Here is a 22,576-nt window from a genome sequence, read left to right as displayed (position 1 = left end):
CAACACTGTCACCACCGGTCACCACGCCAAGCTTGTGTCAATAAGTTCTGACTGGGGAGTTAAAATAGTTTAGCTTCAGAGCTGGCCCGGTTATGCGATATTCATTTTAAATATATAATTATATTATTGTATTATATATTTAAATAGATTTTAAATTAGCATGTAAATTAAAAAAGATAATGCTTAATAGAGGCTACAACTTCATTGGATGTTATACAGACTCCCAGCTGGAATAAACTGTGTAGCAGGATGAAATCATTTTTTGCCTTTATTTCACATTATAAATACAATAAGAGGCTAATATAATACACAGCCACTATGTATCAATATGCATAATTTTTAATAACATGTGAAATTTTAATTTAAAGTGCTGATCTGATTACACTAACATTTAACAAGCATGCCAGACCCTCAAGTACATCTGCATATTGTTAATGGCATCTTCTTCAAACTGATTTACTGTAAAAGCCCTCCATTGGTGTTTCCTTACTTTATTCATAGCTTTTGTCATTTTCAAGAGTGGAAGGATTTTACTTTGGAGCACATGCAGGTGCACACAGTGTCTGGGGATGTTTTAGAGAGTTTGAAAAGTGAATTGATTGCTCACTGAAGTAAATCTTGTATTCCTGCATTTTCAGTGTTCTTTTGTCAGGGCATTGAATTGGACAGGAAAAAGATGAGGGATTATGATCCAGTGCCAACTCATGGCAACAAGATCCCCTGTTCTCCTGAGGATTATTTGCAACCTGCAGAATTCTAAATGGGAGGGATCCTTGGAGGAGATATACCTCAGAGTGAGAGGTGCCAATAGGACACCTCCATGCAGGATTACCAGACAGCCTCTGAGGGGTGCACCCAGTAAAAACAAAGTGGAAAAATATGACACCTTGTTTATTCAGAAATACAATCACACATATAAGATATAAATAATTCTGCAGCTGAGATGGTTATCACTGGATCAGCACTCCACCCTTTGTTAAATGCATTTTATGGCCATTATTTTGTTTAACTCTCCTCAAGTCTGTAAGCATGCCTCAAAGGGGGATCCATTCAAAATCAAACCACTAAGAAACCTTACCACTCTTTCTACCTTTTCAACATCTGATGTAACACACCAAAAGAGGCTCAGGTTGCAGCTGCAGTGCTTCCTTCAGATGGATCTATAGGTTTACAGAGTCACTAGCTGGGTGGCCATAAGACATGGACATGTTCGGCACCTGTGGAAAGAGTACAAGGAATGTTAATGACCATTAAGTGTGCTGATAATAAATTTGCATATCACAGTTCACTGTTGGCATGTTGTTTGTTTATGCATGATAATGACAGTGAGACAATTGTTTTATGATTAACACCAGTTACATTGGTGTGATTAGATTACATTTAATGTAATTGTTGTAATTTATCAGGAATATTTGGCACGTTATTAGAATCTTATTCTACATCAAATTTGAAAATACAAAAACACCATGCATGGTGGTAATGTCATGTGGTTTATGTATCTTCTTTCCCCAAATTGCTCTTTGATTTGGTCATTGGAGTATTTGCTTTCAGCTTCACTCGTGTTTCATGATGACAAATAACTCAAGACCATAAATGATCCATTTGTTCTATTCTCCGTAAACCTCATAAGCACATAAAGGCAAATTATGTCCATCATATCCAACATGTGTACATGGCCACTGGAAAATCTGACAAGTGGATCTTACAAATCAACTGATTACCTGGAGGAAATATGTATTAGTCTTTATGAGTAAACACCACTATTAGTAAGTAACCATATCTTAAGACTAATGGTTACGTTTACTTACAGGTCATCGCGTTCCTGGATTTTTTTAAACAAGATCAACATGTCAGATTTTACAGTCACTGGTCCTCCCATCGAGGAACTTTCCCCTGTAACCATTTCTACTCTCATCATTCAGTCTAAGCTGCTGTTTGCTGCAGTGAAAGAGAAAAAAAAGTAGGAAAAAAAGCCAAATGGGGATATGATATCAATTTGTGGACTTTCTTTGAATTCAAAGGATATTTCACCTCAGATCAGATCAGCTTTACTCCGGTAGACCCAGTAGTGTGTGTGGTGTGGTTGTCTTGTGAGTGAGTGCATTGCATTCTGGTCTACTGAGGGTGCTGTAAGTTAAAAAAAACTAGTGTATCTCTGAACATTTCTTTCTGTGTGATGTTGAATATTGAAGCATAAAACAGTAAATTTGTAAAGAAGCATTTTCACTGTGATTCTGATGGACTGTCACTAAAACTTATCAGTGATGTTACTGCCTGTATATGGTATCAACATCAGAGGGATTTTACATAGAAGTGTTTGATTAATTAAAATGATACACATTTGGGTTGTGCATAGATTATCTCCCAAATCAAACTGCATGAAAACCAAGCAAAATGAATAATTAATAAATTATCACAACACTTAGCTTACATGCCATATACATAACAACAATGATGATGGTTTTCCTTTTTCATCTGGTATTTAATTTAAATATTTTCCTTTTGTGTGTTAACACAAACTTGCATATGAAGCAAATATATGCAGCACCTACACTCCACCTTTCACCCTATGACACTGATGCACAGCCAAAAAAATAAATAAACATAAAAGCATGTTCTCTTGAAGACAGGAAAAAAACCTTTAGGGACAGCGCCAGGTACAATGTCCTATATGTAAGCCAATAAAAACAACATATACAATAGCACTTATATTTATTCCTAAATAGAATATATATATATGTATATATTATAGCCTTATAACACGCATAACGTGCATCCCCATGATAATGCCTTCTCCCAGCTGACTGATCGGGGACCTGACCTGAGGCTGCATCAAGGACCTTCGGTGCAGTTTAAGGAACTTTTGGGGGGCTTTAGAAAATGTTTCTTGTCTTTGGCTCTAATTAGTGTGTGATAATTACCCCCATGTAAAAGTAAAGCGTGTAAATTTAAGCTGAATTCATTAATGCATGTAAAATAGGTGCGATGAGAAGTTCACAGGGATTACAAAAAATAATGTAGGGTATAAATTTGGGGAAAATCTGGAGACAGTCAGAATCAGCTAAGTTTGGTTCAGTAATGTGACAGGGGACATTTGAAAAGAGGCGTCAATGATCGACAGCACAAAATTTAAGATCATAGTGGTGCTATGAGAAACGGCAACAGGTATAAAGCCCTTTCAGAGCCATATTTTGGAGACATTGGGATACCCGAAGAAATGGGTGTTTGTTCCCTTCAGGTGCAATATAACAAAGTGCAACCCATTCTAATTTATATTCTAAATATTCCAATTGACATTTTATGCAGTAAAAATATTTCAAATGTAACAGAGACTTTTTTGGATGCGGTATTCTTCATGTATATAGGCCCACAGGCTAATTTCCTTCACTCCAGTCCACCTCACGCACAGTATCTCTGTTAGTATGGCGCTTTGTCTCGCCTCTCCTGCATGTGATACACATTAATCACATGCCCCACAGACCCCTCTCAGACGGCCCGTTTTTGGTGACACTCAGGGGTTTTGTCAGAGCAGGAGGCAGGCAGGCAGGGATTGCGTTTAACCAGCTAAGTGCTTTCTTGGTACCCCGTGGCACGGAAACACCCTCGGATCGCAGAGGGGGAATTTAGAAACACTTTACAGGCGGTTTACCACACATGCGAGAGCTGCTGTTCGAAGTGTCGGCTCAAGGAGAGGAAAAAAAATCACCTGGTCTTCATTCATTTAATGCGGACTTGTTCCCCCCTGACAGTGTTAGTCAGTGCATTCACATACGTCTTGTGTTTAAATTGGATCATTTTGGCTTTGCAGTCCCCGCCTTATTAAACTGAAATGTAATGTTGAACATATTCTATGCATTTAAAACAAACCAATCAACAATTAATTAACTTGCTGCATGAAAACTAATCTTTGATGTTGCATTCTGGTTTCGTGCATGCTGGTCTCAATGACGATCTGAGGAGTAAGATAAAGAGAGTTAATGTAGGCTTGCATGTAACTGTTTAATGCGCACGAGTCCGTAGCGTGCTGACTAGAAACAGGCACATCACCTTCTTTTCACTGGAGACTGAAGGTGAATTTGATAAATCCACGGTGGAGTGTTTTAGCCTGCTATCATTCCTGATGGAGGACAACACATCTGAAATCATCGCACAATCCATATGCATTGGTTATTGATTATTAGGATAACATCAATGCCAATAGCTTATGGAAACTGATCGGCCAGAACTGTTCGATTAAAACAGCATCATGTCTTGTTGCAACATTGCTGCAATAATTCATTCAGTTTATTTGCAATAGTAACTCATAAAACACTTTTATTTTATTAATCAATTCATATAAAGTGTGGGTAGAGAGTGTGTGACTAACTTTTTGAGGTTTCTCATCAGATTATACTTTGTCCATAAGTTAAATTACAATAATCAATATAAGGTATATGAGTTTATTATAAGGTGATGGTGCAGAATACTCTGTCATGGTGAGACATAGTCTAATAAATTAAATACAGCCTTCAATCAGTTTTAATCGAGGCAAATCACAATCACTTTTTATTTATTTATTTATTTATTTATCTATTTATTTTTTATTATAGGCTAATGATTCTATTCTATTTTAGAAATTACAGAAAATACGTGTAATTTTCCCTTAAAACTAAACCTTAAATAAGTGACGCTTATTGTGCATGAAAATAAATTATGAGTGCAGTATTATATAGTGTGGAGCTTTATTTCAAGGATGACAAGTTAGAAAAAGTCAATACTTATACTTTTATATACACCTAAATCAATACTAAAAACGATTAGTTCAAGAGAAGTTAATCAGTCGCTGGTTGTGACACAGCTGCAACAGTTTTTAACTTTTATAGGCCTCAAGTGTTTTAACTGTGAAACAAGTTCGTCGCTAGATGGCGCTGCTCAAATGGGAACCTCTGAAAAAGTTTCTGAAGGGCCACAAACCTGAATACATCTATCATTTAAAAATAAAGTCATGAGAAACCACTTTATATAGAGATTTTTGTTAGAAGTATGGGTGTGTTTTTATGCCAACTGCGTTTAGGAAAACTGGCTTCTATTTTTTAGAACAGATAGGGTGAGAAAGAAAGTTTGGGAAAGTTGTTTTTTCTTTAATAATTTAATTAAACTGCATTATTTTTTGGTACACGTGCTTGCTTTGTTTGAATTGCTTTTGCTCGAAAGAAAAAAAGAGCATATCTGCTGTTTTCTCTGACAAAAAAATAAAGAAAAGAAAAAAAAAACAAAGAACTTAAAAAATAATGTTCAGGCAACCATATCACTAACAGTCCCATATGAACGGCAGCGAGGTGGTCCGTCAAAATTAAATCACAATAAAACATAATTCATACTGTATTACTTCACTCTCACGCATCTATATTCTAATAACAAGTGTAGGAAGTGAACCGCAACGAATAATAATAAATTCAACAAACGTGAGCACGTGTTTTATTTAGGTTACATGTGAATATACAGTCTAGACAATTATATATATTATTTATTATCATACTTTTTAAAGGGCCTTCACACAATGTACAGTTTTCACTGACACTCTGTTGCTTCTATATAAATTACCTACAACTTAAAAAAAAATGTTTTAGACACCTATTCATAATATTTATTCCATCATCGTAACTAATAAAATAAGATTAATAAAAATGTCCATGCACCACACACACAGCACCATGCTCACGGCAGAGGCCTTATATCTGGGGCTTGCATGCTCTGCGTGACCCGTGACTGATTCGAGTTAACAGCTGACTCTTTTCCATTACAAATGGCTCGCGGATAATCTAGATAACTACCGGATCACGCAAACTGAGCTGCCTGGATATGGTGCACCACTCTCCCGCACTATTTCACAACGCATTCATATTAAATATCTTCTTCCATATTAAAATTTTATATCATAGCAGCAACCTATTTTTAATCCCAAGTATTTGGAGGTATTAATTCTGCACATTAAAAAAATGAAGATGTGTGCACTTCTTGTTAATGAAAGCCTGAATAAATAATCAAGATATCCTCGTCCATCTTAGCAATGGCTGTACCAGGGATTAGACTTTCCTTAAGATTTTTTTTAAATTCTAACATCTATTTTTGCGCAAAACACTGTGGTGGAATAAAAGCTTCAGATTGATGCGCGCTATAGGCCACCATGCATGACCACTAAAAGGATGTAGGCCACACCAAACTTAAAAAAAAAACACTCACAGTTAATTTTCAAAGACCTTTTGTGTTATTTAATTTTTTCTCTCTCTTTTCATTTGCCTCGGTGACGTTTCCTCCCCATGTGATCAGGGCGCTGGTATAAATAACGGGAGAAGATCCGCCCCCTCTGTGATTCAGGTTTGACCCGTTTGCAGGTTTCCCTGCACATTTTCCCCGCTTGGCATCGACGGGACTGCTCGTTAGTCGGCTATTTAAAAAGAAAACCCTGAAAACATATGGAAATAGCGAGAAAACAGGGGGACATCTCTCAGCGACGGCGACACGTGCTCCTCTCCTCTCCCCCTCCTCATATGAGTTTTTGAAAAGGGAGGGCAGGGCAGCTTGTGCATCTCATCGTCTTCCTCATCTGGCGTCGGAGGGGCACAGCCGTGTGTGAGCCATGACTCTGAGCTCAGAGATGTCGGATGCCTCCATCCTTTCGGAAGAGACCGACATAGACGTGGTCGGCGAAGGGGAGGATGGAGACAACCAGACGCGCTCCTACGTGGACGAGGTGGCACAGATGCACGACGGCATCCTCCTGGCTGGCTCTCCTCCTCCGTGCCTGGACAGCTCCACCTCCTCAAGGGATACCTACAAGCCGGCGGGCAAGAACACCCTGGTGAAGCCCCCTTACTCCTACATCGCCTTAATCACCATGGCCATCCTGCAGAGTCCCAAAAAGAGGCTGACTCTCAGCGAGATCTGCGACTTCATCAGCAACCGCTTCCCGTACTACAGGGAGAAGTTCCCGGCCTGGCAGAACTCCATCAGACACAACTTGTCCCTAAATGACTGCTTCGTGAAGATACCGAGGGAGCCCGGGAACCCTGGGAAGGGCAACTACTGGACCTTGGACCCGGAGTCGGCTGATATGTTTGACAACGGGAGCTTTCTGAGGCGGAGGAAGCGCTTCAAGCGGCAGCAGGCGCAGGACCTGCTGCGGGAACACAACAATTTTATCCCCGCCGCTGCTGCGTATGGGTACGGACCGTACGGCTGCGGAGGATACGGCATCCAGCTCCAGTCCTACCACACACACTCTGCACTTTTTGCGTTCCAACAGCAGCAGCAGCAGCAACAACAGCAGCACTCCAGGCATTCACACGCACACACAGGAACCATTATCCCTGCACCGTCTTTGATGCCCACCACCACGGACTTAGCCAGGAGTAGGTTTTACCCTCAGCTCAGCTCCAGTCTGGGATCAGCCAGCGTGCAGGCTGCAGCCCCGGTGCAAAAGTCCAGCTCTCCGGTGCAGCGGTCTCCCTTCTCCATAGAGAGTATCATCGGGGGGTCCCTGAGCCCCTCCAGGACTTCTCCGGCAGTTATCCCGGTCTTACCGTCCTCTCTGGGGCCCTCAGCGGCCGGTCAGCCGCAGACCGTCCATCCCGGAGCTGTTTTACACCCGGTATAAAACTTTCCAAACAGAGCTGTCAGCGGCATAGCGACTGTTAAATGTCTTAACAACAAACTTTTCAAGAAACTAAAAAAAGAAAGCAACAAAAACAAAAAAACGCCCCTCTTTGAAGGTAGGATTATTTTTGTATGTTTGTTTGATAGCACGCAGCTGAATGATGGACATAAAGAAACACTATTTGTGCCTATATTCATGCTGTTTAAAAAGATATATTTATGTTCATTTTTCTCGGTGTGAATCAGACTGTTGACCACGAACTTTTCCTTGTATTTTCCATGAAGTAATTCATTTCAGTCACTGTTTTAGGGCGTCTCAGGACTTAATGGACAGGTTATAAATGATCACATGTTTTTAAAATAGGCTAATAATGTATTTGTGTCAAACACATCCATGTTTTCTTTTTATTAGTTTGGCAAATCAAAACTTTTTTAAATGGTTTTGATTTGAAGTTTGTATTAAAAAAACACGAGAGAGCCAAGTCATACATTTATAATAATAATAATAATATGCAGTGTGTGTTTATTTCAGTAATAAAACATTGTACATTTTTTGGGCAAGAATTGTGTAATTGAAGTGTGATATTTTTACACAGTTTGTTTTTCAACAAGAATAAATTTCGTTTTGCAAAAAAGTAATTTGTTTGGAAATAAATTTATTAAATAACGTCCAGCATCCTGGGCCTGTAGTGCCACTATAAACCCGGGGTTTATACTTAATTAGGCTAATTAATGTTGCCACAAAACTAAAGTTGGAAGTGTTATTGATTTAAAAGGGTCTCTACATTGGGATTATGGTAATCAATCAGAGGATACAGTAACAACAACCCAAATACAGTAGAATAACAGTTGTATGGCTTTGGGTGGAGAGTGTTTCAATTTCAGAAAGCGTGTGTAAGCCACACACACACACACACACACACACACACACACACACACACACAAACATTTCTGTATGTTGTTTATGAGATCAAACAGTTTGTTCAGATGTTGCACACTCTCTAATGTCAGTGCTTTGGAACATGCGCACACGAGGCCCTGCGTGTCCATCTGACCTCTCTCACACTCATCCTCGTAATTACGGTGAGCGGACAGGAAGGTGTCAGCGGGGTGAGACAGTTGCTGTATTTTGCCTGCTTCAGGTCGGTGATTATACCGGTGCTGATGTCGACAGCTGGTCAGCTCTTGAGAAAACACTCCTGGTGTAATATTTCATTATCTGCTCTTATTTGACACAGTTTGTTCCCAGAGAAGATGAAATGTTTGCTCCTGGAGTCTCGCTCTGGCGCGCCACGGGGCCAACAGGGCTCATGGACGGATGTGTAGTGGAGGTTAAAACCATCTTAATCCACTCACCATTATTTTGTGTTAGCTCACCTTCACTTTGCCCCCATATAGGAAAGAGCATGTGGTTTGACACAAAAAGCCAAAGTGTGCCATTTTTACGCAGAAGCGCAGAAATTTGGAGATAATTACGCACCATAAGGAGATATTATAAAGAAAGACATGGAAGTGGATTACTTAATATTTATTATATTTTAATCACCAAAAAAAACACTTCTAAGTCTGAAGCAGGTGCTGAAGCTGCAGGGCTGCAACTCCTGTGTGATGCTGCATGTGTCAGACTTCTGCTTTGTGAATATTTCACCAGCTCTGCTGTATGCAGCCTTTACTGTACAGCAGCGCTGCTTCCGTGACTGGATGTGTGCGCCCGTCGACTGCGTGTGTCTGCATCCCCTGATTCAAAGCAACGTGTGTGTAGTAGATAGCTAAATTGGTGCAGCGCTTAGAGCCAGTTCACTAGGCCACGGGAGGACAGCTATTGCGTGATGATGTAACACGCAACGAGAGACAGACAGGCACATACACACACACGTTGAAGGGAGAGGGAGAGCAGGAGCAGGGAAGCAGGTCAGTTGTACTGTATGGACTTGTTTACAAAAACAGAAGGTTAAACAGGGAAGAGGCCAGATTAATTAATAAGACGAGACACATTATAATAACGTAAATACCCGCGCGGGATTTTTCCAGTTGCTGTACTTTCACAATAAAAGTATGTGGGCATTGTATATGTGGTTAATTGAAATTTATGGGATTTTTTTATGGGAATTTTCAATACATAATGTAAGGATAGCCTATTCCAGATACACTAATAGTGTGTGTTACCTATTAGATGTATTCTAGAGTGAAAACTATGACCCTCTCACGGTGTTTTATCGCATGTGGTATATCTGAAATATTTAAATAATATTTCTGTTCTCTCTCTATAAATAGATACAGTGTGTCTGCGGCCCTGTGATATTCTGTAGGATTTCCTTCATCCTTACTTTGCAGTCTTTTCTTTGCGTAATTGCGCCGGTAACATCACATTTGTAAAATATTAGTTGCTAACGTTGGGGGGGTTGTTATTGCTAAAATATAGCCTATGCATACTCATCCTGGGCTTGGAATAATTTATAAACTTCCTCTGGAAACACTGCTTTCCCCAAGCATCCAAACGCCATATTGAAAACACAAGAGTGAATGAAGTCAAAGTCTCCTTTACGCCTCTCAGGGCCTGTGTTATTGTGATATATAGAACTATGGCAACACTGTAAATTATATTTTTATGTGATTCTGGCGCTTCCATGACGCAGCTCAAGAGACTTCAGGGTGAAATGAAAAAAAAAAAAAAAAAGGCTCAGTGAAAAAATAAAGTCATAAATAACAATAACATAACGTGCGCGTGGCTGACGGTCGATCACGGCGATATCGATCTATCCATCTGTTTATCTAAACCAGTGGGCTACATACACTAGTGAGCTTGATTAAAATGGTGTAGTTGAATATCACATCACCAAAAATGGTTCCACATTTTTGATCCACAATTTTTGCACTGAGAAAAACGGCCCATACATAGGCCCACTCATTTATAATAATAATAATTATTATTATTGTTATTATTAGGAGTAGCAGTAGTAGCACTCTGTAATAGAACTTATAGATAATTAAACAGACTGATCAAACAGTGTAGCGCCTAATATTTAAATAAAAACTAAAGGAAGTCAGTAGGAGTGTTTAAAATGGAGCAGGCAGTGTTTAAGGTTAATGAGTTCACTCACCAATAAGCAAAAAGTAAAATATTAAACCTCATATTAAAACCAGAATCAGCTTCTTTTTCCAAGTATGTAAACATATAGGGAATCTGACGGCGGAATTTCGTTTCTCTTGGACTTACACACAGTTCCAAGTGCGGTTTCCAGAAAGATAGATATAAATAGACAGATCGTTGAGGATAAGGACAGCAAAGCTGAACACAGATCGGTAAAGATATACTATCTGTGCATACAGGTGACAAAATGTCTGCAATGATCTACTAAGAATTTGGGTTGTTAGTCACTAACAACAGCAACAAATAGGTAGGCAAAGTCCTGCAGTTAAAAAAGGCTCTTTTCATGAAATGTCATGGATCATGTGGGCATCAGCCGTCTTGAGCATGACTGAAGCTCAGTTAGCAGTTTATCCTGCTGGGTCACAGGTCATGAGGAGAGGGGATAAAGCACCACACTCAGCCCATAAAAGACTTTGGGCTTTGGGTAAATGTGTTGGGGCATTCAAGGCTGTGAGAATAATCTATATTTCAAAGGAAGCAGTAAAGACTTTTGGCTACTTTCGTTAAAAACTTGCAGGGCCGGTAAACAGGTCATTTTGGGCTGCCTTTGGACACCTTTATGGTCCTACTGAATAAGTAAGTCTCACACTGACCTCATCAGCTTTTGTCCTCACTTCACAAATGTGTTGTAAAGATGGAAAACTGGCAACAAATGAGAATACACTACTTGGATTCAAACTGAAAAATAAGTTTTATAAATGTCTCCTGGCTTTAAATGTGTTGAGCTATGAAATAAAAAAAAAAGTACTGTACAGTATAACTGTACAGTTATATTAATATTCATTGGTGTGTTGCTTTAATGAGCTATCATTTTTGTACATCTTAGCCTATTAATGACTCCACGCTGTAAAATTTTGTACTAATATTTGTTTTTCCTCCAATTAGAAATATTTGAAGGTTAATAAAATAAGCCTACAAGCACTATGATATAAAAACGCCAACAACTACACTTTTATAACCCTTCACTAATAAATAAGAAATGCAAGTTGACCTGTACATTCATTTAATTTATCTCACTAAAAACAGTTGGCAAAAGAGTTAAATAGTGAACATGTCATGTTTCTGGCCTCATTATGCCTCTATAAAATGTTTAATTATTTACAGCTCCAGGTGCATTGCATTAGGTGTAACCGGAAGTCCTCAGTGAGGACTATTTATGTGATTTTTAAAAATTTGTTTGATATTATACTTTCTAAAAAAAAAATCATCATTATCATAATGATCTTAATTTATAGCACAAATAGTGGAAATTAATTCAAAACAACATTTTTTGTCTGAGAACATAAATGCAATGTAAATGTTTATTTATTTATTTATTTTTTATTTCAAAGGATTTTAAATTCAAAGTAAGACATTTTAAAGGAAGGATGTAGCTAAAAGATCCTACATAATGCATATTAGAAATTATGTGTTTCCACGTTTTTGTATATCTTGGCACAAGTTTAAAATATATTTAGTATTTTAAAGTTTCCTTTTCATAGTGAGGTCAGGAATTAATTTTGTATTAATTCCTGTTTGATCCATAAAAAATACATTTGTAAAAAAAAAAAATAGTTTTGAGGCAAACCTATGCATATGTTAATGCACATTGCACTGTTAATGTGCCAGAGTTGACTGAAGGACTACATTTCAATTGTTTTCCCTCGGATCAAGAATAATGTGTGTAAACTCTGAGAACATCTGTTGATGTGAAATGTGTCGAGAAATATGAAGAAAAAGAGAGCAATAGGAAAAGAGGGTGAGTACAGGGAGTGAAATGTAAAAAAAAAAATAAAAAGAGTAAAAAGAGTGAATACCTCCCAGGGAGGTGCAGAATCTCTCCATCTGCTATTCAGTGTATGGAACAGTCGCTACACTTATCCCCTCTCTCTAAAAGGAGCTCCGCTTTCCACCCCATTAAAAAGTTTGGGAACTAATGCCACCCCTGAATACTACCCTAATTAGAGGCTGCTCAGAATTGCAAGGACCTGCTACACAAGAGTGGCTTTGGGATACATTCTGCTTTTCCCCTTTTGTAATGCCATCGTTTTTGCTCTTTCTTTTTCTGACCCATTACATCTTTCTTTCTTTCTTTCTTTCTTTCTTTCTTTCTTTCTTTCTTTTTGTGTCCTCATATCAGAGCTTGCTAACAAAAAGGAGAACAAAGCTTTCATCATGTTTTAGCACTTTTGCTCCCCTACAGAGACAGAGTGATGGTGGAAGTACAGTGCCTGAGCGTGCAGCAGTGATGAGTACACATGATGAGACTCCCAGTTACAGTAACAGCTGTAGAGATGCATGAAGTGCTGTTTGACAGAGGAATTAAAGACTCTGGCTCCAGGCCACCTCGCTCCAGACAGGCCGGGGAGAAACACGGAGCTTTCACCACTTCATGAAGTGCAAGCTTACGCGTCCTTGCACATAATTTATTTAGCTGAAGACTTTCAGAGGTGTTTTTATTTGTTCTACATCTTGCCTGTCTCACCCCGGTGTGAACTCGCAGATCCGGGATCTGCTGCAGAATTATGTTGCTGCCTCTCACTGCATTTTTCACTTTTTTAGCCCTGCACGTGTTTGCTTTGGCATGCTATCCGCTCATACAAACAACTGGGGGCCCGTAGCTTATCCATCACGCTTGTGCAGAATGTGATGATAAAATAACAGGCGGCTTGAAACAAACCATTTGTTAGAGCAGAATTTATTATTCTGTCCACTTGAAACAAAGTACAGAGGTTACCTAGACATCTCCTACTTAGGTTACAACAATAAATAGAACAAAAAGAAATCGACTGCACATACAGCCACAGTTGGAAAGTCCCAAATTGTGGTCACTCCAAAGGCTTCTGACTCCAGCAGCTGTGTGATGTCACCGCAGCATCCGCTGACCGTTTGCATCCTACACATCATTAAGCATCATCGCCTTACCGTTCAGTAGGGCTCTGCCAAAGAAGCTCTACCAGCTTCAGGCCTGATTAGTTACATGCAACAACGCCTTTCGGTCGTAAACACTTCATCGAGCTCCTGCAGCCCCTTCATCATCGTGACACCCACAGGTAATCCACACCAATGGCTGCAGCTGACACAAGGCAGAACCCAAACATTTCCTCTGAGCTTCTAAACACAGACTGCCAGCAATCTAAGACACAGTGGTACACTCAGTAAATATAGGACATATTCAAAACCAGTAAACCAGACAGGCGAAAACTCTTGCCTGTGTGTATACATATGTGGTGCATTTATGCTTGTGTAGATGCATGGGTGTAGATTTTGGGGGGTGCAGGGGACACATACCCCTTAATATTTAGAAAATATATATGTGTATTTGTCCAAAAAAGTGTCAGAATTAATTATAATTAACGACATCACCATGAATTGATGCAGAATATGCACAAATCTTCAGAAAAGTTTCTGGTAGAGAATGACTGCACACAAAATTATCACAGCGATACAAAACTGTATAAAAATTCATATTAACTACGAAGAGATGCTGAACACACACACAACAAAAAAAAAGAAAAGAAAAAAAAGTTGACTGTATGTCTTGCAGGTCTGTAGGAGAGTTGGTGTGGCCCTTTGCATATGCATGTCCAGGGGCCGACTGTCTAATAATTTGTCCATGCGTATGTGTCCCCCCCAATGTTGAAACAAAAACTATGCCCTTGTGTAGATGGGTGGAGGGGTGGTGTGGGGGGATAGTTCAAACTCTGGCTTCCTCAAACAGCTTCCAAGTTTAAATTTCAGTCTGCATCCTCTGCGTTATGTCATCGACTCCTCAATGACGATGGCCTTGTCACTCAAAAGGGAAAAACGTCAACACTGGAAGCCACCCATGTAGGCCCATTCACTCCTCACTTTTCCTTTCCTAAATATCCTTCCCCTCTCCTCCCCCGAACATTCCCTCCTGTTTGTATATGTCTCTCCCCCCCATCCTCCTCTTTCTCCAGCTCTCCGCCTCATTGACTCGACCACAAAGTGTCTATGGCAGATGACTCCAATCTCTGAAAGGAGCAGGGAGACGCTGGAGCTGAGCATTTAAGTGGTGGGGATTGAGCCGCCCCACCTCTTTCTGTGTTGCTTGTGTCTTCTCAGGCTTTTGGAAGTTTGCCCGAATCTGTCTCAATATTTGACATACGTGCTCTTCACACAGCAACAGATCGACCCACAATTAGATCCAGAGATTTTAGGACACACTCACAAGCACCCCGACTCTTGGATGTAGCCAGAATGTGAGCCACATAAAAGACAAAACCATGACCCTCTGCAACATATTAGGGATCTGAGCTTTGATTTTGTGATCACACACTGCATGGTTATGTATGACATTGTCGAGGTGAGGAAAATGCCTCAGAAAGACACGTTCTTAAATTGTCAACTGCCCTCTGAGTCATGACTGGGTAATGCCTGGAAAAAGAACACTTACTGGGGGGGAAGGAATGAGAGGAAATACAGTATATGTGAGTATTTAAGTGTTCATTTCCCAACATTTACTGCATGTGTGCATGTACAGCTCACAGTGGCCTGCAGTCACTAATGTCTTACGCCCTCTAACATCTAAAAGCAATGTGAGTTTTTAGTCACAGACAGTAATATTTTGCAAAGATTAGGGGGATCTTTCAGAGTCAATAGCTCCCTTTACACTGCCTGTTCAAAGTGGAAATTTTTCACCATTATTTGGCCTCACTGCCTCACATACAATCGCAGAATGGGGGACAGAGTTGTCTCACCTTTGAGGTGGCAGCAGAACTAGTAACAGTGCCAAACAGAACGGGATGGGCATAATGTTTTGATGACTTGTTATGTGTGTGACCCACCACTAGGAGATTTAAAAGCAGCTAGAAGCAGTTAGCAGCTAACTCAAAAAAGTAGAACAGAACCTGAAACTGCCTGCAAATTGGGTAAACAATGAGGTTTGGGAGCTTGTTACCCTCCAAGCAGAGGACGAGATCAGCTGCCATGTGACAGGGACAGTAAATAACTCTTATTGCCATGTTATGCCATTGTTATTGTTTATAAAGAATCGCCAATGCATATGTTAAATGTCACACTAGAAGCCAGAACCGTTGTGTTACATGTCACGCTTGTCATGCCTCTTTTACTTCTGGTATACCAGCATGCTGGCAGTCACATGTCAACAGTATTCTTGTCAATTTGGCATCAGTATAATCCATAAACTGTATTTGTGTACAAACTTTACATTTTGGATTTTGTCACCTTAAATCACTAAAAGGCTCTGTTGGTTAGCTGTGCTATTTTCGTGGGAGGAGACTGGGAGGATGAGAGGCAAACTGTTCAGAAAATTAAGATTTCTCACTAAAATACGTTCTAGTACGCCCGAGTTCACTCCACAACTCCACCAGTTTCTAGCAAAGAGAATGAGAAAGTCTTGTTCATGTTCTTGCGCCACACTGAGGTCCCCTCCATGTTTGCTGTCTACTCCTCTTGCTGTTTCTTGTTTGGTGCTGGAGAGAGAGCACCAGTTGGCAGAGGCTGGACCAAGTCATTGTTTTGTAAGTAACAAATAAGTCCAAAGTCTTTGCACTCAAATCCCAAGTCAAGACTGACAAGTCCCAAGACAAGTCTTTAATTATAAACTTTGAGTTTTGAGTCCTAAATGAGTCCTTATGGGGTCTTCGTCAAATGTGATTCTGTTTTAACAACAGCATAAAATATTAAATTTGAATTTCTGTTGAGACAGGTTTCTTGGAAGTTGCTGCATCTCCCTTTGTAATTTTCAACCTGCATGTTTTGCATATTGCAATTTATTTTTTGGTGACCACCATAGTTTTTGTAAGTGAACAAAATGATCTTGGTATTCTTGGATCTCTGCTACAACTTGATTGGATGCTGTAAGATTGGTTCAGACAAAATAGATCTGGGGAATTACATATCAACTTTCTGGGAATGAATAGTGTTAATGTCAGTTGATTCAGGAAATGAAATGATTGATGGCACATTTTTAAATAACATACTTTTTAATATTTGTGCTTGGGAGAAGACAAAAGGCTCATGAAGTCCAGAGTCATTGGCATTTAAGTCCAAGTTAAGTTGCAAATCATCTTTGAATTTGTCAAGTCGAGTCTAAAGCAATCAAATTTATGACTTCAGTCTAGACTGAGTCCAAGTCATTTGACTCAAACCTATATGTGGTGACAATGTTCGTGTCAGTGAACTTCAGTATTTGCATGAGCCAAAACAAAAAAAGTAATATCAAACAGGTTTGGTTAAATGAAACGTCAAGACAAAAAAAAGACAGCTTGGACTGACCTTTATGACCAACTAGCACCAAAAATTCGAGATCACGGGCGTGTGCACCAACTTAGGTAAAACTTCTGTTTTTCACTCCAACATTAAAAATTTGTCTGCGACAGTGAAATCACTTTAAAGTTGATTGGTTTAAGGCCAGTAGAGAAACTTTCTGGAGATTGATGCTGGCTTTTTTTTTTTTTACCAAACCCTTCTCCATTCCCTTCTCTCCCCCCCACAGGTTTGGTAAAATAATGACAGAAAACATACACCTAGTGTGCAACAACAATGTTGACTCTCTCAAAGTGAGGAAAAAAACTGTAAAAACACTGTATATTCTAGCGAGGTCCTGCTAAAAGTCCCCTTTTGTGTGGCGCGCCAGTGCTAAAACTTGCTATAGAAAATGTCTAACTAGCAAGATCTCACCGAAGTGGAAAAAAAGATGCTGTTCTATTTGATATTTCCTCCCAAGGCAGTAAGCACTTCCTGTTCCCCGTCACAACATTTTCAGGGGCCTCTATCAAAGTATAACTTCACCAAGGGGGGTGTCCAACAGCCCCTGTGTTTCAGGGTGGCCAGGCCCGCCAATTCTGAACGGAACTCTGTTGGATATGTGAAGTGGCTCCACTGGCAGGTAACTGGATACATATTCAGGACGCAGCAGGGTGCAGCAGACCTGCTGAAATGTAGCCTAACTCTAGTGTTAGCACAGGCTAAATTTACAGGCTGAATTTTAATGTAACTCCTCTGCTTTTACAAGCTAAATATACCTGATCAGGACCCAAAAAGCTGCTCTCCTACTCAATTCACACAAATTGCAACAGTTCACGGAGCAGTAAAGAGGTCCATCTTGTGTGTTTACTGAAGTTCCATAATGTGAACTCGCTTCATCTATCCCAGTTGAATCTACAATCACTCTGCTTAGGGTTTTTTCCACATGTTTTATCTCCAATGTTCAGAGTGCCTCACTTATGCTTCCATTTTGCCCTCTCGTACACGGCAAAGCTGCAAAAGTGGCTTTTACACACCCACATACCATCAGTGCACACACACTCTTAAATGTGAACACCAAGACTAATTACCGCCATCCAATAGTGGTAATTCAGTGTGATCATTATGCAAGCAGCCTTCTCCAAACAGCAACATATCTGTTTTACTATGAAACTGTGCTGTTACTCTGACTCTATGATACTGATGATGTGGCCACTGAGGAGCTGCCAGCTATCAAAGTGCTTATTTCATTTCATATTTACAGTGCTGACATTTCAGGTTAATAATTCAATGAGCAATTTGGGAGTTTTAACAAACTGACTGAGTTTACACATTACACCTCAAAATAGACACAGTGAGTTGTGAAGGATGATTATGATAATTGTTAGACTAAATACATTTTCTGATTTTATTTTTTAATATATTACACATGAGGTCACAACTAATTAAAATTCTAATCAAATACGATTTTTACCAGAAAAATGTATAGCATAAATTCACTTTTTCACATATGGATCATTTTCTCACATATTTGTGGTATGTGACTATATATAACTCATGGGTGGATTACCGAATGGGCATACAAGGCACAGGCCCAGGGGCCCAAAGTACCATGGGCCCCCTTGGCTTTCACCTGCAAAATGTCACTCAAATGAACAAGTACCAACCATGAAGAAACTCAAAATGACCACAAAGAGATGCAAAGGAACTGCAAAGACACACAAAATTACTACAGAAAGGGGTTGTGAAACCAAATCACTGTGGTGACACATGGGTTGTGTGTCTTGCTCTTAATTAGGAGAGGTGGTGGGGCTTTTTGCATATCTGTGCCCAGGGGCCCACTGTTGCATAATTTGCTTGAAGGCTGTGAAGGCTAAGCAGTTATTAAAAAAAAAAAAAAAAAAGAATTCAAATGTGGTATGATATCATGTGATGTTTTAACATCACAACATAACAACATTTCTCCATATAAAATTAAATGAAATATTAAAATTTAAACAAAATTTGAAATAATCAGGAAATGTTTTGGTAGCTAGACAGAGATTTCTTCAGGGATGGGTTGGCACTGATCTGCAAACTCTGGCTGGCTCCAAAAGTGAGTCAATGCCGATAGATCCCTATGTTAAAATGCCCAACTTTACAGCAGAGATGAAGATGTTTACAGCCTGGTACAAAAAACGGTTTTCGTCTGTATTAATAATTTTACCTTTTTATGACAACTGTACAGGGAGTGAATTTTTATATAACTCACCTGTTGACAGTTTAGGCCTAAAGTTACACATAATTGAGGAAAGCTGCTTTCAGTGACAAGCAAGGAATCTGCAAGGCATCAGTCTATGACTTAGATACACCCCTCGCTCATCCATAGCTCCACCCTCTCATCCAAATATGGTCACTTGTGCTCCAAACATCCAAGATGGCGATGGCTGATATGCTCTATGCAGGTGTCCACAAACCAGTGGGTGATGTCGCAGTGGCTACATCCAATATTTCATACAGTCTGTAGTTGGCACTGGGGGAATTTGTTTTTTTACTTTAGTATTCATACGGCCATGATTTAGTCTCTTATAATTAGTTTGGTATCGTTATAGAGACTAAGCACCTGAGATACATTAGTAAAATGAAAGATAATGACAGTAAGTCCAGAGGTCAGCTCTGGCCTTTTGCGTGCAGTGTTTGATCAGGTATTTCCCATAGGCTCTTGCGCATGCAGCTCTGTACTGTATCTGCATCTTCACTATTTACTTTTCAATTAAGCAACCAAACAAAAAAATGCCAAATGAATGACAACAACTTGAACTCTGACGATAAAACATTGTGACATGTTCTCATGTTCCTCTGCAGGATTATCGTGGGTTATGCTGACCATATGCAGTGCTTTACTAATTGAGATCTGCTGTATGTGAGGCCTAAAATAACAATATCAAAATTTGTTTAAAGTCTGTATTTGTTTCTTTAGCCGTGGAAGTTTCTCAAACGATGCCCTGGATGGTCTTCAGTGGCTGTTTATTCTTTACTGATTCATGTACAGGGCTGCAGGCCGATGCAGCCAACTCAAACATGATGGAATAATACATTTGGAAACTTTCAACAAAGCTGGATTACAGAGTGAGTTCTTGTTTTAAAACCAAAGCTATTAGGTGCCAGAAAAACATAGTTGAGAATTTTGACAATATTAATAATTTGCTTAAGAAAGAGCCTGGTATGTTTTCCTGAAAGCCATCTGAATGAACCCACCACGTGTTTGTTAATGAGAGATAAGTTCAAGGGAATTTTATGTATTCCTGAAACCCATTCCTGAATTCCAGCTAGAGAATGACTTGTTTAGCTACTAAAACTTACAAAACAAACTTAACAACAAATCCAAGAAGAGGTTGTTTGAAGCCGCATGCAGACAGGATGCAGGCAGCAGCAACAACTCTGACAGCTGGGATTTCTCCACCCGCCTGTGCAGCTTGTTGTTTTTACAGTAGCTTAATTGATTCACTGGCCGCACTGGTCTCCTCTTCTTGATCGCTCCATCCTCTCCCGTCACTCTGCACTCAGGTGGAACGAAGCGGTAGGGGGTCCAGGACATGGTCTCAGTCCAGTCTGAGCACATATGCTACACAGATCAGCGTGTTTCCATTTCTCTGCCCGACACCAGAGGGGATAGGGTTACCATGTGCCGATGAGGGAAGAGGGGTGAAATGCAGTGCTGGTTGGATGGTGCTAGGATGTCACAGAGCGAGCACATAAATCTATGCATCTGAATGCTGATCATTTGTTAGCTGTGGAACTTTTCCTCCCACATGTACCTCATTCTACTCTAACCCTCCTCCTACTGTTGCAACTAGAGCGTATGTCAGTTTTAGATGGAAACTTTTACAGTCTTTTACTTAAACTTAAAGTAAAACAAATTTGTCGCCTCCTTTTCTATGGCTCTAAAACTACAGTACAATAAAGCTTAGTTTATAGATGTCTATGAAATCAAGAGGCAGCTCTCATGAATAAATAAGGACATGCACTAGTAAACCTCTCAAAAATTTAATAGCTGCTATAACTTAATGTCAGAGAAGAAATAAAAAGCAGGTCCAATTAGCACACACAGCCGCGATGAACAGCTAAAGTATTTGAAAGTAATATAGGTTGGAAGTGAAGTTTGAAAATGAAATCTGTCTGGAAAAGGAAGTTTCCTACCAACATATTACAAATCTGTCTACTAATTTCCAAATGGAAACACTGTTTTATTGGACATCATGGTGGTGCAAAGTTGTAGTACAGCAAGGTACTTGAATCCATCTGCTCTTAAACTAGTAGTATGAAACTTCAGGAAATATGGCCATTTTTCTTGGTTGCCTGGAGTTATATGAGAAGATTGATATCACTTTCATGTTTGTTTGGTAAGTATGCAGCCAGAGCCAGTAGGTAGTTAGCTTACCTTACCCAAAGTTTGCAGGTCTTGCAAATCAGCCCAGTCCCCAGAGGAAAATGTTGGCATTGTACATTTCTGCGAACCACAAATACAGTACATTTGTATGATTCATACTTATCATATCAATGTTTCTAAAGTGACAAAGTATATGAGTTGAACTCATCTGGGGTTGGAGGGGGTGGTGGATGATGTGACACCTTGGTGAGATGTCTGTGAAGCTGCAGACCATTGCAGACCATTGTTGGAGACCAACAAACAACAAAACCGGTTGTGTTTTAGCGACCTGTTGTAGTTTTTCTAAGCCAAATCTTTTCTGAACTATAACCAAGTGGCTTTTGTGCCTAAATATAACCACACAGTCACCACAGCATTATTGGATGTTGAGTTTTCATGTATTTGCTACATAATTACGTACAAATGTAACATATCTGTGGTCTGCAGAAATGTACAATGCCAACACTTTTCTGGTGATTAGGTTGTGTGTATTACTGTTACATTTGAGTTACAGTGCTAACCATGGGCTGCAATCTCTGAAAACCCCAAAAAGATTGTTACGTACTTACCCTATTCTGAAAGTATCTCCAGAATCCCCAATGACTCTTCAGACCATCTGGATGAAAAAATATTCACTATTAATCTGTTTACCCCCCTCCAAAACATTTAACTTGTTTCTCAAGTTGTGACTGTGTTTTCTAACCCTGGTAGCCAATATGACATAGGCCTTGTATAGACTGCCAGCCCAAATATGCTTTCTGACATATCCAGATTGGTTTTAGAAAGTCTTGACAGCAAAAAACCCACATGAAATGTGATTTTGCAAATCAGCTCCAAACCACATTTGGAGGTGGTTTGAAGTGCGATTCCAATCAGATTTCTAGTGATGTGTTGCAGTCCAGACACTCTGGCCACTAAAATGGATTTAAAAATGTCTGTGTCTGTACAACAACAGCATTAAATCCAAGTGACGGAAGAACTGAGCAGAATCCATGCTGTTACTAGCAGAGCACTATGGAGGACAACATGGAAAACAATAGTCCATGGACAGACAGCAAAATAGGTTTAAATAAATGACCATGACCAGACAGCGCAATTGTTTGGAGGGTGAAATTATGGACCCATGGATGTATAAAGAGAAGGTTACAAAATTGGAGGCAAGGCCCAGT

At 39.6% G+C, this 22,576-nt stretch overlaps 1 protein-coding gene across 1 annotated transcript; it reads left to right on the top strand.

The window, feature by feature from the left end:
• Positions 1–6,363: 6,363 nt before the first annotated feature.
• On the top strand, positions 6,364–7,887 carry foxd1 (forkhead box D1). Its single transcript, XM_033646492.2, has one exon. It carries the CDS (start codon positions 6,620–6,622, stop codon positions 7,634–7,636), a length of 1,017 nt encoding a protein of 338 aa, XP_033502383.1. The 5' UTR covers positions 6,364–6,619; the 3' UTR covers positions 7,637–7,887.
• The last annotated feature ends 14,689 nt before the right edge of the window (positions 7,888–22,576 follow it).

Source organism: Epinephelus lanceolatus, chromosome 19 (genome assembly GCF_041903045.1).
Source record: "Epinephelus lanceolatus isolate andai-2023 chromosome 19, ASM4190304v1, whole genome shotgun sequence".
NCBI lineage: Eukaryota > Metazoa > Chordata > Actinopteri > Perciformes > Serranidae > Epinephelus > Epinephelus lanceolatus.
This window is presented reverse-complemented; position numbering and strand designations above follow the sequence as displayed.

What these genes read in the sequence shown, in the direction of transcription:
- foxd1 (XM_033646492.2), top strand. Translation starts at nt 6,620, where the DNA reads ATGACTCTGAGCTCAGAGATGTCGGATGCCTCCATCCTTTCGGAAGAG.